This window comes from Zootoca vivipara, chromosome Z2 (assembly GCF_965207765.1).
Source record: "Zootoca vivipara chromosome Z2, rZooViv2.hap1.1, whole genome shotgun sequence".
NCBI lineage: Eukaryota > Metazoa > Chordata > Lepidosauria > Squamata > Lacertidae > Zootoca > Zootoca vivipara.
The window spans coordinates 12506970-12524193 of record NC_142585.1 but is presented as its reverse complement, the minus strand read 5'-3'; the positions used below and the strand labels follow the sequence as shown (position 1 = coordinate 12524193).

General features: G+C 45.0%; 1 protein-coding gene across 2 annotated transcripts in view; it reads right to left on the bottom strand.

Annotated features, from left to right (window-relative positions):
- Window positions 1–16789, bottom strand: part of GRIA3 (glutamate ionotropic receptor AMPA type subunit 3) — a 191337-nt gene extending 174548 nt beyond the window's left edge. For both annotated transcript variants that reach the window (XM_035112435.3, XM_088664497.1), the window contains exons 1-2: window positions 15961–16789; window positions 13146–13304 (exon numbers count right to left, since the gene is read on the bottom strand). In XM_035112435.3, the coding sequence (XP_034968326.1) occupies window positions 13146–13304; window positions 15961–16051 (250 nt within the window). In that variant the 5' untranslated portion in view covers window positions 16052–16789. The remainder of the gene's footprint in view (window positions 1–13145; window positions 13305–15960) is intronic.
- Window positions 16790–17224: the final 435 nt, after the last annotated feature.

The following is a 17224-nucleotide window of genomic DNA, read 5'->3' as shown; positions in this document are numbered from 1 at the left end:
AAATGCAATCAATATAGCAAAACTGAGGAGCAGCAGAGGAGAAGCTGTGGTCACCTACCTGGTCCCTCTCCCCATGTGACTGCAATTCCCTTTTGTTCCAGTTTTCTGGCCTTTTGTTTATTTCAAATCAGACACTCAACTAGGGAGTTTTCAGGTGAAGTTTCATATTACACAGTGACCCAATAGGCTAAACATGTGAAGTGCGTTAGTGTTGGTGTTTTAAGAAGAAGAAAAATGAGTGGCAATGTCATCTTCAAAAAGTTTAGTACTTATTTGGTACTATATTCACTGGATCCAAACCAAGCCAATACATCTACTTGTTGTAACTAATGGGTCCATAGGGCAATCTTATTTCCCTGTGTCGTCCCAAACAAAGCTGGGGATTTGTAACAGCCAAAAGGTTAGTTGTTGACAAACACAGGATGCAGACTTATACTGAATTATTTAATTGGTTCATCCAGTTCAATATTTTCTGCAGAGACTGGCAAAGGCTCTTCAGAGTTTCAGAGAGGAATCTCTACCAGCCCTAGCTGGAGAAGCTAGGGATTCAACCATCAGCCTTTTGCATGCAAAGCATAAGCTCTGCCATTGAATCATGACCCTTCCCTTAACTCAGGGTGGAGAAACACGTTTCATGCCAACTCCTTTCAGCACGAGGCAGCACTGCCAGGGGTCAGGGGTGATGGGAGATGTTAGCATCCCAGATATTGTTAGACAACAAGTTTCCCATCATTGCCCTAATTGGAGTGTGTCCAGCAGAGGGCAACCGGAATAGTGAGGAAGTCTGGAAACTAAGTCCTATGGAGAATGATTGATGGAGCTGGGTAAGTTTAGGCAGGCGAAGGGAAGATTAAGAGGAAATATTACAGCTGTGTTTAAATATAGGGCTGCCATACAGGGTTGTCATAAGGTAGATGGAGCAGGCTTGCAAGGAAAGATTTCAGATAAGCTTTAGGAAAAAATTATAGCAATAATAATAATAATAATAATAATAATATATTTGTACCCCGCCCATCTGGCTGGGTTTCCCCAGCCACTCTGGGCGGCTTCCAACAAAGATTAAAAATACATTCAAATGTCACACATTAAAAACTTCCCTAAACAGGACTGCCTTCAGATGTCTTCTAAATGTCAGGTAGTTGTTTATCTCTTTGACATCTGATGGGAGGGCGTTCCACAGGGTGGGCACCACTCCCAAGAAGGCCTTCTGCCTGGTTCCCTCATTTCTCGCAGTGAGGGAACAGCCAGAAGGCCCTCGGAGCTGGACCTCAGTGTCCGGGCAGAACAGTGGGGGGGGGGGAAGAGATGCTCCTTCAGGTATACTGGACCGAGGCTGTTTAGGGCTTTAAAGGTCAACACCAACACTTTGAATCGTGCTTGGAAACATACTGGGAGCCAATGTAGGTGTTTCAGGACTGGTGTTATATGGTCTCAGCGGGCGCCCCCAGTCACCAGTCTAGCTGCCGCATTCTGGATTAGTTGTAGTTTCTGGGTCACCTTCAAAGGTAGCCCCACGTAGAGCGCATTGCAGTAGTCCAAGCAGGAGATAACTAGAGCGTGCGCCACTCTGGCGAGACAGTCCACAGGCAGGTAGGGTCTCAGCCTGCATACCAGATGGAGCTGGTAGACAGCCGCCCTGGACACAGAATTGACCTGTACCTCCACAGACAGCTGTGTGTCCAAAATGACTCCCAGGCTGCGCACCTGGTCCTTCAGGGGTACAGTTACTCATTACTCCATTCAGGACCAGGGAGTCCTCCACACCAACCTGCCCCCTGTCCCCCAAGAACAGTACTTCTGTCTTGTCAGGATTCAACATTAGTCTCAGGACATGGTGGGCTGCCCTTTGCTGGAGATATATAAGTAAAGTCTGGGCAGTCTTCTTTCTGGGATGCTGTGGCTGCATTGCACATTTTTGATCCTGCATTGTGCAGGGGTTGTTGTTTATATTATTTATACCATTATGTGCCAAAATTTATTAGACTATATGACTTCCAAGGTCCCTCACAACTCTCTAATTTCAAGTTGTAAGCTTAGGTTGATCAGTCATTGTGCATGCATTAAAAAAACCAGTTGGCTCTCCATGTATTATTGAACAGTAACTCCCATTATGCCATGCCTGCTGGGATATTTTAGCAATATCAAGAAAGCCAAAGGTTCTCCAGACCTGCTTTACGTACCATTGCAAAAGGAAAGTCCCAATGCAGGCTCCTGGTATTTATTCAAATAGGAGATTCTCTCTCCCTACTCTAAACCTTCAGTTTAAAATAGCCATTTATGTTGAGCATTCTGTTTTTCCCTTGCTTGCCATGCACCTCTATGCTCCCTTGGATCTGAACTGCTGTCTCATGTACCAAATTTGTCAAAGATTTGGCTTGCTGTGCAGCTTTCTCATGTGAATATTCCCAGTGGGTTTGGGTCTTGTTCCTCCTGAAGTCAATGGGAAATAAAACTCTCAAAGACCTCAGTGGCAAAGGATGAAAGTCCCCAGGCTTCTTGTTTAAGTAAGAACTCAGGCGCTTTCTGCTCCAGTGAAGAATACTCAAAACATAAGAAGTAAAGCTACAATCACTACTGGCCATACTCCTCTTAGAGAAAGGCAATGCAGTTCACATTTTGCATCAAACATAGTGAAAAGGTTCTCAGATGCAGATGGTCAATAATAAGACATCTGCAGAATTCATTTAAGGTACTCTTACACCACTTTAACTGTCATGGCTTCCCCAAAAGAATAATGGAAATTGTAGTTTCTTAAGGGTGCTGGTAATTTTAGCTGTGTAAGCTGTACAAGTCCTAACAATTCTCAGCTCTCTTAACAGACCATAGCTCCCAGGAATGTTTTGGAGCAGGGAACGCCCTGGCTGTTATAGTGACATAGCACTGCTTTAATTTATGATGTGAGTGTAACCTGGGAGAATTTAGTCTTGGGGACCATATATATAAATGCTGAAAATATGTCTCTAGTCATTCACAGGTCATCAACACACCAGCAGTCCTTGTTTGTATTTTACAGGTGGGTAGCTACAGTCAAGTGTGTCCATGGACAGACAGATTTATGAACCACTGACTTTAAGGGTAGCTTCATCTGTATCAAAGCCTTTGCACCTGTCACCACTTCTTGTTGTTCTATGAATTCATCTTTAGTGAGGCCAGAGATTGGTCAGAGACTTAATGAGATCCAGATAGCAGGAGGAGAAGTAATCATGGAGCATCCTGCTAATTGTAACTGCAGCAGTACAGGAGGGTAAGGGAGGAGAAGGGCACTAACTAAAACAGGTGCAGGGAACCTTTGGTCCTCCAGATGCTTATGGACAACTGCCATAAGCTCCAGCAAGCATAGCCAACAGCCAGGGATGTTGGGAGGCATAGCTCAGCAACAGCTGGAGGACCACATGTTCACCACACCTGCACTAACGTGAAGGCTGGGTTAATTGATGCCATTATCATTTAAAGCTTAGCAGAAGCCCCCAATCTGGCCAGTGTCTGGATGTCTGGGACAACACAGGAGCCCTATATAAACTGAGCTTCTCAAAACATAACCAACATTTAGAGTGTCTCAGTGGAGAGGGCTATCCTTTGAGGTAAGGTAAAGGTAAAGGGACCCCTGACAGTTAAGTCCAGTTGTGAATGACTCTGGGGTTGAGGTGCTCATCTCGCTTTACAGGCCGAGGGAGCTGACGTTTGTCCGCAGACAGTTTTTCCAGGTCATGTGGCCAGCATGACTAAGCCGCTTCTGGCAAAACTAGAGCAGTGCACAGAAATGCCATTTACCTTCCTGCTGGAGTGGTACCTATTTATCTACTTGCACTTTGATGTGCTTTTGAACTGCTGGGTGGGCAGGAGCAGGGACCAAGCAACGGGAGCTCACCCAGTCACAGGGATTCGAACCACCAACCTTTTGATCAGCAAGCCCAAGACTCAGTGGTTTAGACCACAGCGCCACCCGCATCCCTTCCTTTGAGGTACCTAAGAGTGATTTGCACTTTCAATTGCTAGCCCTTATCCTCTCTCTCTACCCCCTTCCTCTTTTAATGTCCTTAAAACAGAGGCATCTTTGGCAGCAGTCAAATGACCAGTTTGCATCATCATTGCTTTATCAGCTGGCTTGAAAGAAAGAAAGAAAGAAAGAAAGAAAGAAAGAAAGAAAGAAAGAAAGAAAACAAACACCCAGAGGCAAGGAAAGCAAGTTGTTTGTCTAGTGGAAACAATGAGGAACAGCAACAGACAAGAAAGGTGGTGCACAGAGCAGGGAGTAAAGGCATTTTCCTTCTTTAAATGATCTCTCCAAGTTGTGGGTCATATCAGGTCCTGTAACACTATCCACTACATCTAAACATGCCAAGTTTTTGTTCTGTAAAATCGCAACCCTCTGAATGCTTGAAAACGAATCAAAGGGGGGGGGGGAACACACCACACCACTGAGGAGAAATAGTGAAGAAAAGCTACAAAACCCCTCATTTGATGAGAAGCACCCAAACAAACATCTAAATGGATCTCGGCAAACAAGGATAATTGGGTAATTATGCTCTCTTCCCCTTTGGTTGGCAAAGGAGGAAATGCTGTGGCATCTGCATCTAGGATGCAGACAGATCAACATTTGTTATCTCTCATTGTGGGCTAGCTGAAGATTTTGAAGAGATACCTACAAGGAAATTTAATAAGAGGAATGAGAATAGAGGGTGGCCTGCAGATTGGTCAAGGTGGCTAACTGTTGATCAGAGATCATCTGCATCGTACAACTAAAGCTTTTTTTAAAATAGGCCCCACCTCCACTAAGATCAACCAATTTTCTTGCAGGGTTTTAAGTATTAAAGCTAACCCTTTTCCCTAGGAAAATTCCAGAGCGGGGTGGGTGAAGTAATCCAAGGCTTGGGTTTCTGAATATCCCCTGCAAATGGTGCATAATCCAAGACCACATTTGTTGACCATAAAGGTGTACAACAGCCTTTTTCTTTGCGATGACAGTGCAGAGAGAGAGAGAGAGAGAGAGAGAGAGAGAATATGCGATCTGAGTGCTAATGAGCTGACACTGCAGTGGCTGGAGCAATGTAGTATAGTGCACTACAAGAGCAGAACAGAAAAAGACACAAGCAGTGCTTTATTTTGAGGGAATAGGAGCAACAGAATGTTAAACATAATTGAAAACCTAACAGTAAAAGACACCGGAGGTTTTGAATTAAGCTCAGAGAGAGGGAATATATATGTATACACAAACAGGTAGACATGCTACAGATGGAATTATGCATTTAAGCTGCTCTGTCTCAATATACTCCAACAAAGATGTCTCACTTCAAATGTGAGCTGAACCCTGCAATGCCTCTGTATCCACCTGCTTATGTTGACTTATGCACTCGTCAGACTTGCAAAGCAAGTTAGCAGCTTCATTTGGCATTTCCCATTCCCCAAGGAAGAGAGAGAACCCAAAGCTGTAGAACAGTCACATTATTGCCAACAGAACATTTGCCCATCTGACTGCTGTTGCCTACACTGACTGGCAGTGGCTCTCCAAGGTTTCAGATAAGGAGCCTTTCCCAGCCCTACCTGGAGATGCTGGGGGTTGGATCTGGATCATGCAGGCAAAGCAGATGCTCCACCACTGAGCTACAGCTTAGTACAGCATCTCTCCTCTATACCCCAGATAGGTGTTTACAACAAGATAAGAAACATGGTATGCCAAGAAAAAATACTACAGGTTTATGTAGCAAGTTAACTGGAAAAGGGGGGAGTGCTTACACACACAATCTCATGAGTAGTTCTGCCTCTGAAAATAGATGATACCTTTTAGCGAATAGTCCATTTTCCCTTCCCTGTTTCCCCAGGTAAGTCTATGCTACCTCAGATGTGCACCAGGTTGCAGTAAACCGGATACGGCATAAGAAATGAGTTTTCTTCCTCCTTGATCAAATTAGAAAATGTTTTCAAGAGATCATCATTTCAAATCTTAGGACAATCTTCCTGGTATGAATGTTTCCTTATCATTCGGCCTCCACAGTCACAAACCTCCATTTAGATCTCCATTTATAGTTATATGACACTGCAAGCTGACCAGCCCTTAAGACATGCCCTGTTAAGTGCCAGAGCTCTGGGCACCCTGAAAGTGCCCTTGGTTACACCAGAGGGCAGAGTGAAGGTTGTACGGAAGGAAATGTCAGCCAAACAAGAAACTTTCTAACACTAATAACTGCTCGATAGCAGAGCAGACTGCCTTGCCGGGGGTGGGGTGGGGAGGAGCTGTCAATTGCTGAAGGTACTTAAGGAGGAGCCATCTAGACATCAGCCAGGGTGGCTGTGGATGAAACATATAACCATTGCATCCCTGACTGATCCTTCACTGAACAGAGCACTGCACCTGGATTCCCCAGGGAGGAAGGGCCATAGCTCAGTGATAGAGCATCTGCCTTGCATGAAGAAGATCCCCAGTTCAATCCCTGGCATCTCCAGATACAGCTAGGAATGACTCCTGGTTTGAAATCCTGGAGAGCCACTGCCAGTTGATGTAAGCAATACTGAGCCAGATGGACCAATGGTATAAAGTGGTTTCCTACCGTATGCTGGGTGGCTAATAATAATAATAATTCTGTATCTATTTACTTAATTTATACATTGCTCACTCCATAGGAAAAAATACATGTCATTTAAATATCGATTTAAAAATACTGATAGAAGCAAACATTGAAAACAAGGTGGCATTATTTTTAAAAAGCAAAATAACAAATAAAAACAGCAATGATTATCTGGCTATCTTTGGAATGCAAAATATTTGTATAGGCATTTTAACAACCCAGTGGGAATCAAATTTTGCACACACACGCGCGCACCCCCCCCCAACAACCTAGGATGATTTTACCCTAGGATCAAATAGTGAAACTATTAGGGTGAAAACATCTTCAAATGTCTTTAGGAAGAACAATATACCACTTGATACCTTTACAAGTGCCCCAGCTGAAAGAGAAAGGGATGGTTAAAACAAAATAGGAACCAAGGACCTGAACATTTAGCACCATCCCAATTTAAAACATATTATAGAATTTAGTGATAAAAGAATAATAGTAATCCGACCACCTTGTCCCTTGCAGTATTCATTATGACGGGGCTCTATTTATAGTATAAACTTATATTGGTTTTATACCTATCACTCTAATTGCACCCAAGGAAGGTAATTTGGCAAAGCACTGAGTTGGTCCCCCAACCACTCTTCGCAGAATTACATTTCCCAAAGTCCCCTAAGGAAGGGAATGTAACTACCATCTTTTCCTAACCTGGTGGTCTCATGGGCTGCATGAAGCTGGTGCTGAAGGGAACATGGCTATACTAGCTAAAGCTGATGGGATTTGTCCAAAACACCTGAAGGGCGCAAGGATGGACTAAACAGTCTGTTTAATCTGCAGTGTAGATAAACCCCAAATCACGGTAGAGTCACTGCAACTTTTTCATTTTCAGTTGCAAATATCAAAGGCAAATATCACATGGTAGCCCTTGAGGGAAGGTGATTGTCCAAGAGAAGCCACACAATTGTAGGAAAATGTAGCCAAAACATAAAAAAGCATTAGCTCATTAATAAGGATAAGGGATTGGCAGTGGCTAATTTGTATAGACTTTGGGGAACTAGGGCATATTTGTATGCATGAGCATTATGACTTTACGGAAACAAATTACTTTCAGATCTGAGAATAGTAGTGGCCTTTCTGGATATTTATTTGTAGCTGCAAAGACTTCAGTGTTCAGTGGGCAGGACTGCAAATAATGTATTTCCACCCACTGTAATACATCGTCAACTGAGCTTTTTATTCCAGACAAGGTCACTTTCCCCTACCCTTTCTTCTGTGTACTTAGCCACAGATGCTCCAGGAGAATAGGATGCAGAGAAAAAAAAGAAAATGTTTACCTTCACATATCATATCAGATACAAATTTGCTGGGCCACTTGTATTGAATAGTCTGTTGCAAATCTACTGCCAAATAAAGAGACATAACTTCTTTTCAAAAGGCATGTAAGGAATTCCATTGACAGAAGATATGGCTTAGACAGTTTCTTTATACCATGTCAAACCATTGATCCATCTAGCTCAGCATGGCCTACACTGCCTAGCAGTGATTTTCCAAGGTTTGTGCTGGGGATCTTCCCCAGCTCTATCTGAAGGTACCATGAATCATATTAGGGATCTTCTGCATGCAAAGTGCTCTTCCAGAAAGTCACAGACCTTCCCCTTGAATTCAAGAGACAAGTTAAAGTATCCTACAGCAACTTTAAGCTGTGGATACACCCATGAGCTGACGGAGTTTGCCACTGAATATCAGATGCTTGAAACAAAGAGGGGAAGACTACATCGTGCTTTGCCTTTAAGCTTCCCAAAAGGATGCCGCTGGCCACTCTTTAAAGCAGGACATTGGACTAGGATTAGTGATGGGGAATTTGTGGCCCTACATGTTTTTGTTAGACCACAACTCCCATCAGCCCTGACCATTGGCTGTGCTGGCTGGGGCTATGGGAATTGGAATTCAGCTGCATTTGGAAGTCTGTAGCTTCTCATCTCTGGCCTGGATGGAACTCATGGTCCAATATAGGGTGCAACTTGAGGAAAAATAAGCATGCTTTTGTTTCCTTTACAAATGCTTAATTGCTAAAGCAGACTAGATTGCCATAAGCAAGCATGAAATGCACCCTATAATCACACTAACCACATGTATGGGCAAATAAGGGCAGTAACAAGCAACCAACAGTGCAACTCTGTTTACTCAAAATTAAGTGCACCTAGTGGGGCTTAGTCCTAGTGAAAAGAATTGCAGTTCTAGTGATGTTAAAATATGCCGTTGTGGAGGAGAAATACACCTTGACATTACAATGTTATTTTCTAATTGGATTAGGGATGCATTCAAGAAGATCAAGTGCTACTGCAACAAGTAATATAATGCATGATATATGCTCCTGAGCATTTAATAAACTATTCAATTCCATTCTGATTGGTAGTATTCAGAAGAGTGAAGATAAAGCCCTGCTTCTCTCCAGGTACAATTCATGCATGGAGTTCCATGGCAAATATCTAGAATAGCTTTCAAAGGGGTTAGACAAATGAGGATTATGCACTGAGATAGATATACCGGTATAAAACCTCCATGTTTAGAGGCAGTATGCCACTGAATAGCAGTGAGGGTGGGCTATTGCTTTTATGCTCAGGAGCACATGACTGGTACCCTCTTTCCTGAAGCTTCTAAAATGGGATCTGCAATAAGATATTGCTAAGTTGAGAGCTCCTGCACTTGTGGTCTGCTCCATTCCAGCCAGCCAGGCTGTCTCTCAAGATTGTCCATTCCATTTGCCATCTCTCCCCAGTTTTCTATTCCTCTGCCAAGTGATGCTTAACACCCTGTGGCCATGGAGCATTCTCAGCCCTTACTGAGCTGACGGGAAAGGGCACTGCACTCTCTTAAAGCCTCCCCTCCTAAACATGGCAGTACCATGCTCCTTGGATGGTGCCTTGTAGCCTCCTTCCAGCAGCTCTTACAGACTGGCTGGTGCCAAATGCATTGCTCTGCTTTCCTTTGAACCACATCAGCAAGGTCAATAGGGGGAGGGTTGTGTTGTCTGGGCAGCACAATACCTCCATACATACTGCCCAGGCTTGCTCCCCAGGGAAGTCACTTCAGCACTTCTACTGCAGTAGTTTGATTTCACTCCCAGCTACACTCTATTGTCTCTTGAGACAGATCCCAACATGGCAGCACCTCTTTCTATTTTTTCAGTAACCTCATTTTGCCTACATAACCATTGTAACCAGATATCACTATTAGCTTATATAATGCTGCTGCACTGGATGACTTTGGGGTTTGGCTGAAAGGGCTCTTATATTCTTAAAATGAGGGTAATTATAAAGCAGAATGATTACTTTGGATGCCACGGAAGAGCAGCAAGGGGCCAATTATTTTATCATTAGGTGTGTGTGTTTGTTTAACCAAAAGAAGAAGGAATGGTGTTTATTTTCCATCTTAGATCGACAAGTGTTTTAAACCAGCTTTGCAAGCAACTCTGGAGTTTTATTGAAGGTTTATTCTGTGACATGTTTTCAGTGGCCCATCCATAAGGCAAGCTGAGGTGACAGCTTCAGGTGGTAGGATTCACAGGGGCAGCCAATCCAGCCTCCAAGGAATACATCTCTCCCTGCTGTGGTAGCAGCAATGGCTGTGGCATGCTCTTTGGAAGCTGGATCTGCTGCTTCCTTAGCTACCCCCACCCCAAGTCACCTGTACAGCAGTCTCAGCTAATAGGAAGTGCTGCTGGTTTCCTCCCCCCCCCAATGTTCCTCTTGTAGATCTTTATTTTCCCCTTGTTCCTGATGACGATCTTCACTCACCCCTTCTTCCCTGACAGGGGTGGGCAGCATTTTGTGGTTTGCTTCAGGTGCCTAAATACATTGGGCTGGCATGTTTTTGCCACAATATAAATGCACCAGTGGTGGATTTATTCTGCTCTATTGGTTTTTCTGTGATGCTTCCCAAATGCTGCCACATTATTGCTTATAGAGCAACAAGGGTGGCAGAAACAAACATTTGGTGTATAGAATGTTACAGGTTTCAGCAGGAAGTTACAGAACATGTGGTGGTTGTAAATGAAACAGTATTGGATGTGGGATCACTCAGGACTGTTCCAATAGCATCATGAACACAAAAAATAATAATGCATGCCATTAAAAGGACACCTTGAGGCACCCTTCATAGGATCCAAGCAGCAGTTTTGTATTTTTTTTTAAAAAGTAAGTAGTTAATAGCCAATTATCATAAAAGTACAGTGCCTTTAGTTTAAATCCATATAATTGATATTTTAAAGGGAACTATGTTTGAGATAGGGCCTCTTGAAGGGATTACATTCATTAAGGATTACTACTCAGATATGTGTTAAGAGAGCCATTTAGGAAGGACAGGATTATTAAAATAAAACTCCAAATCTAGACATAGGGTTTTATTGGGGGGGGGGTGGGGGTACTTGCCAACTGACCAGAGAAACAAGTGTGTCCTGCTTTTGTGCCTTTAACATTGCAGAAACCAGCAGATGTAGCTTTCCATAGCATTAAAAGAATCCTGCTAAGGTCCACACATATGCTGCTGTTATTGTCACAGTTTCAATGGCTGGTTAAAAAAACTAGGAACCTTCATTATAAAAAAGACTATTGGAATTTTCATTTAAACTTCCAAAGAGCTTGAACTGTTAATCCTACACAAAACAAAACATAAACCAATAGGATGGAATTGCACAACTAGGAGCCTCCCTACAAGGGTCTGTGCAGCAGCAAAAGGCTTCCTTAAAACTAAGCTCACTTTGAGAGCCAGTGTGGTGTAGTGGTTAAGAGTGGTAGACTCATACATGCAGCTGCTGGGTGACCTTGGGCTAGTCACACTTCTCTGAAGTCTCTCAGAGTGTTTGTTGTGGGAGAGGAAGGGAAAGGAGAATGTTAGCCGCTTTGAGACTCCTTAGGGTAGTGATAAAGCGGGATATCAAATCCAAACTCCTCCTCTTCTTCCTTGCCCAATAATTTTCATGTCCCTGGGACATCTTGCAATAGGATCATGTTATTCTCCCACACACCACCATCACCAGTTCAATTGGAAGGTCCAGGGGAAACATTTTATACAAATGTTACCATGATAACTAATTGAATTATTTGCTTAAGAGTAAGGATTTATTTTTATTTTCTTTAAAGAAAATGCCTTAAGGTAGGGAACAGCAACTGGTAGATGCAAGACCAAATCCAGCCTCCTTGCTGCCCACCAAAGCTTCTATAAAAAGAGGTGAAGCACCATCACAGAGAGTGGTTCTTGGCAGCAGGGCATGAGAGCTGACATGGTGTAGTGGTGGCTTCCAGATGTTCTTGAACTCCAACTCCTATCATCCCTAACCATTGACTATGCTGGCTTGGGCTGTTGGGAGTTGACAGTGTAAAAACACCTGGAAGGTACCACGTTGGATCACCCCTGGGCTGTAAGGTCCCTAGACTAGAACTGGGGAGACCCAGGTTTGTGTCACCTTGAACCTCTGGGCGGAAAGGGCAAGATATGAATCTCTTACATTTTAAAACCAGCACCGCACCAATTGGAATTGTGCGGTCCACCATCCAGTCTGAGAAATCTACCCTTGACCCAAGTGTACCCAAGGGTCTACTGTTCAAATAATCCAAGTCTGAAATCAGACACCAACTAAGCTTTCAGTGCGGAAGGTCACTGGAATTAAACAGCCCTCCTTTTGTCTGCTTCCTAAACAGCTTCCTTGGATTTAAGATAAGAGGTTGGCATACAGCCAGAGATGCTCTTGTTGCTGTAAACGTCATCCTTCTCCCAAACAAAAACAGATCCCCAAATATTAAGATGGGCCTTCTAACAGGCTGCAATGTAACAGAATGCAGAACTCACTTGCTTTCCTTGACCACACTATATTCATTCCATGTCTGATTGCCTCAATCTCTCCCTCACTAGTCACCCTTTTTCTCTTGTGAAACATCAAGAGTTATGAAAAACACACATGCATTTGCAGTGCTAATTTCTCCAGACTGTCAGGCTTTCTTCACCAATTCTCCTCCCACCCTTCAGTTCCTAGGGCATCCATCAGTTTGCACAGTCACACTGGTTTTTTATCAAGGCATTCTCAGCAAGAAGAAATGCTGTTTTTAAGGCAGAAGGAGGCCAGTAAGCTTATTTCCCTCTGCCACCCTCAAGGTCACTTCAAAAAGCTTCCTCCACATTTTGTTCCTGAGAGACATTATTTGTGAAATAATCCCCACCTACTTGCTCACACTCCTATCCATGCTTTGCTAAATGCTGCTTATAATCTCCGCATCAAAGCAACAGAGGCACATGAAAATGTGTCTTACTTGGAATTGCTTCCGTCAGATTTATTGGTGTGTGTGTGTGTGTGTGTGTGTGCGGGTGAAGGGGGGGTGAGCCAAAACCATATTCATGATCCCAACAGTAGCATGCATTAAAAATGCTGCAAGAGCAATGAATGATGTCTTGCTGCAATCTAGTTTTACCAAACATGAAATGCAGTTCTAGATAGCTTTTCAGGGCAAGAGGGAGATAATGTGTTTGAAGGGTGGAGTTGGGGAATCTGTCTATAAACAGGCAGCAGCTATAATATGAAAAATCCAGCTAGCTACTTACATGCATTTGTTACTGAAAAACTGTTGGAGGAATCCAGGTGGTCAACATGGTAGTTCAAGTGAAAAGGTTTTTCTGTAAAATTCTGGTTTGTGTTGTATAACTGTACAGCAAATCGGAATGCGCTGTGCTCCTGGACTGTGTTTCTCATGAAAAGTCCCCCTGTAAGGCAGAAGAAACAGCATTTGTTTATTTGCTTGGGTAAAAATATATGCATATTTTCAACTGTGTTGGGAATATGCTATGCAATTGATGCTTATCACCAAGCATCACACAGCAAAAATACTATATTCCATATCTAAAGCAATGTATTCAAACATATAATGCAGCTTACAACTAGGGTTTATGTGAAACATGTACACACAATCTCTATCTCACTTGCAAGGTTGGAATCTTGTGCATGTTTACCTAGAAGCAAGCCCCACTGACTTCCAAGGAAACAGGGATGGGATTAGGCTTCTCTAGCCCATTAGCAACTATGCTTACTCTGGAGCAAATCTCACTGAGTGAGGGATTCCTAACCCACAGGTATGCATACAATTGCTGCCTGCAGTTTATATGCCTCATATATGCTGGTGGCTCACAACAGAACCTTAAGGTACTGTATTCTTTTAGGGCTTTGCATTCAGAGCAAACAAGTACTTTAAACAAGCAAGCTGAAACAAATCCTACCAATATCAATATGGCTCCCCCCAACCCCCAACCATGAACATGTTCAGCCTATTCCTATGTATGCTTACTTAAATGCACATTCAGTGGGGCTTGTTCTCTGGTAATGATGCAGAAACCCAACTGCAGCCTTGCCTGGAAGGAGTTCCAACTGGTTCTTACTTCCAAGCAGGCACGCATAGGAAAGGACCTTTAACACTGCCATCCTGTACATGCCTACTTAGAAGTAAATCATCCTGAGTTCAATGGAGCTTATTCCCAGATAAGAGGGCACAGGATTGCAGTGTGATTACGGGCTTAAACTATGGTGTAGATATACCGAAGAACACACACATACACACACACACCGAATTTAGTGGGACTTCTGAGTAAACACAGATAAAGATCAGATATGCATGGCATAAGGCTCCATGGACCCTGGGGGGCTAGCAGGCTTCTGCAAAGGTTTTAGGGTCAATCTACGTGATATGTCTTGGCTCCAGGTATCAACTGGAGGGTTCAAAAGGGTTCTGTTTTGGTCCCGGAGCAACACATAGCAGACACACGTTATGCACGGACAAAGTTTTGAACAGCAATGCGCACAGAGGTCTTCCCCACAAAGACTGGCATGGATCTCGCCTTAGAAGCAGTGAAGGAGAAGGCAATGGGGTGTACCCTTCAAACTGAATTTATTCTTGTTATTTTTATTGTGCGGGGGGCAGGAAGTCAACCCCCCTTCCCCCAGAGATGAAGAAACAAAAGACCATCTGCTTCAGCCGCAAGATGGTCCAAGGTTTAATCCCCAGCACCATCCCCGGGTAGGGCTGGAATAAGGACCCTCGAGAGCCACTGCCAGCCAGTGTAGACGGCAGTGAGTCAGATGGACCAATGGCCTGACTTTCAGCGCATCCATGGGATGCATTCCAAGGGAGCTTCCTATGTATCGCTACCACCCTTGCCTGTTCCTTCTGCAGCCATGTAGGGAAGGCTACAGCCGCAAACGGAAGGGGGGGGGGGAGCTAACCGAGGTAAAACGGTGCCTTACGCTAAATGAATACAACGCTATTTTTAAACACGGCTTGGCATTTCTCAATGCCCCAGAACCCCAGTGGGAGGGAACTTTGCACTCCCACTCGCGGAACAGCCTCCCCCCCCCCCCATACATTGGATGCAACGCTCGTTTGATGACATATGCAGGCAGACAAGGAATTGATTATTTTAGCCATCTGCCTGCACGCTCCCCTCGGTTTGTCCGCTCCAACCGCCCCCACTCCCCCCCCACTCCTCGCTCCGTGCCAGCCCAACACACACACACCAGACACCCGATGGATGGTTGTGCCATTTTCGATAGCTTGGTCCTATTAGTCTTGGCACATTTGGGTCCATCAGCTAGACTCACACACCGTCCCCCCCCCCCCCGCGTCTGCAAACAAGACAATGTTTAGAGGTTTTAGAAGAGCTTTTGAGTTACAAAAGCGTACTCCATTAAACTGCAGAGTTACGTGCCTCGTGAATCTTGTTGAGTGAGGACCAGGGAGAGAGAGGGGGAGACAAGAGGAAGTTTTGGATTCAGCTGGATTGCGGGGGAAATAGAGTGATAAGACACGGCGCCTCTCTAGCCCCATTTTTGGGGGAGATGAGTGAAAGTTTTGCTTTTCCACTGGGTGAGGGCTTGCAGACAATTATTTAACGAGAATAGCACCCCGATCGACGATCAAATCAAGAGGTGGGGGGGGGGGTCTTTAACATAAATAAATCACGGTTTCAAATGAGACTGCAAGTCTCATAGTACTGTTAATAATGGTACCGCAATCCAGGCTTCCGTCCCAGCGCTGCCCACCCTCCACACATTATTAAGCTGTCCAAAGGTATGCAGTGCTGCATTTTAATTTTAATTTTAAAGCAATTGACAGTTTCTTTTAGCGAGTGCCTGTCTTGGGGGATCCTTGCGGGAGTGGCGGTGGGGTGGGGGGAGTGGAAAGAAGAAAGGCAGTGGGTTACACGAGTTTGAGATGAAAAGGTAGGACCCCCCCCCCCACATCGCCACTACTATCATGGACTTCTTTCCATTTTCTTTCAGTATAACCTCGAAGCGCTAATACTAATACTAACAACACTAACACTAATAATAATAAATTAGGCGCTTTGGAAAGTGATAGGAGCTTCTTACCTATACTGATGGTGTTTGGAAATCCTCCGAGCGACTCCCCCAGAAGCCCCACCAGCACGAGGAAAATAGTTGGAGGCACCGGCTGACCCATATTAATATTTTCTTCTTCTTCTGTTCGTCTAGTTTTCGTTTCGCTCGGTTCTTCTTCGTCCCCTGCAGTTCAGTCCCTACGACGAAACTGACCAGATGGGCATCGGCGCAAATGTGGGGAGCCTCAGAAGTAAGACCCCCTTCCTTCCTTCCTTCCTTTCTTCCTTCCTTTCTTCCTTCCTTCCTTCCCTCACTCCCTCCCGTTCTTCGCCCTCTTTTTCTCCCTCGTTCCTCCCTTCTTCACTCCAGCCTGAAAAGGCTCATTGGCTTGGAGGAGCTTACAGCGCAGCCGAGCTGGGACTACGCTTGCCTCTCCCCCTCTTCCCCTACGCAAAGATGGTGGGGCGAGCCAAGCAAACGATCGCCCCCACCTCGCTCGCCTGCCTGCCCGCCCGTCTGCTCGCCTGCCTGCCTTCTTTCCCCCAAAGAGCGAGCCGCCCCCGATCGGGCCACGCGGGGGCTCACAACTCAAAACTTCATCTGCTGCCGCTTGAGCGCGGGTCGTCCCCTTTTCAGGCTCCCCGCACGAACTGCCGCAAGAGCCCCGCAAAACGCGGCGTCTCGATGTGTGTCAGTTTCACCGGCAAGTGAGAGAGAGAGTGTGTGAGAGAGAGGCAGGCGGGCTGCTGCTGCAACGCCGGGAGATGCGATCAATGGCAACACACCGAGGCTCACGTGGACCTTCCTTTAAAGCTGGCCCCTTTAAAGCTGCATCGACTCTTTCTCGCATTCCATCTCTGGGAGGAGGAGGGGGAGAAAGGAAGGAAGGAAGAGAGAGAGAGAGGAAGAAAGAAAGAAAAGAGGGAGATATAGCCAAGAGACAGGGCGATGGCACGAAGGGGAGATGAGAAAGGTGGGGGGAGGGGAAGAGAGGGATTGCAGGAGAGGAAGGCAAGCACACGGAAAGGTGGGGGGTGAGGAGTGTTAGGAAACATATTCATTTGGACCATCTAGCTCAGCATTGTCTGCATTGAGTGGCAGCGGCTCTCCAAGGTTTCAGGCAGAGGACATTTCCCCTGGAGATGACAGGAATTGAACCTGTGGACCTTCTGCATGCAAAGCACGTGCTCTATCACCAAGCTAAGGCCCTTCCTGCTCTCCCCAGGAGCAAGGCACCTGTGCCTCAAGGCTGTTCCCCTGTCCGTACACCTGGACCAAGGAGTACAGCCTAAGG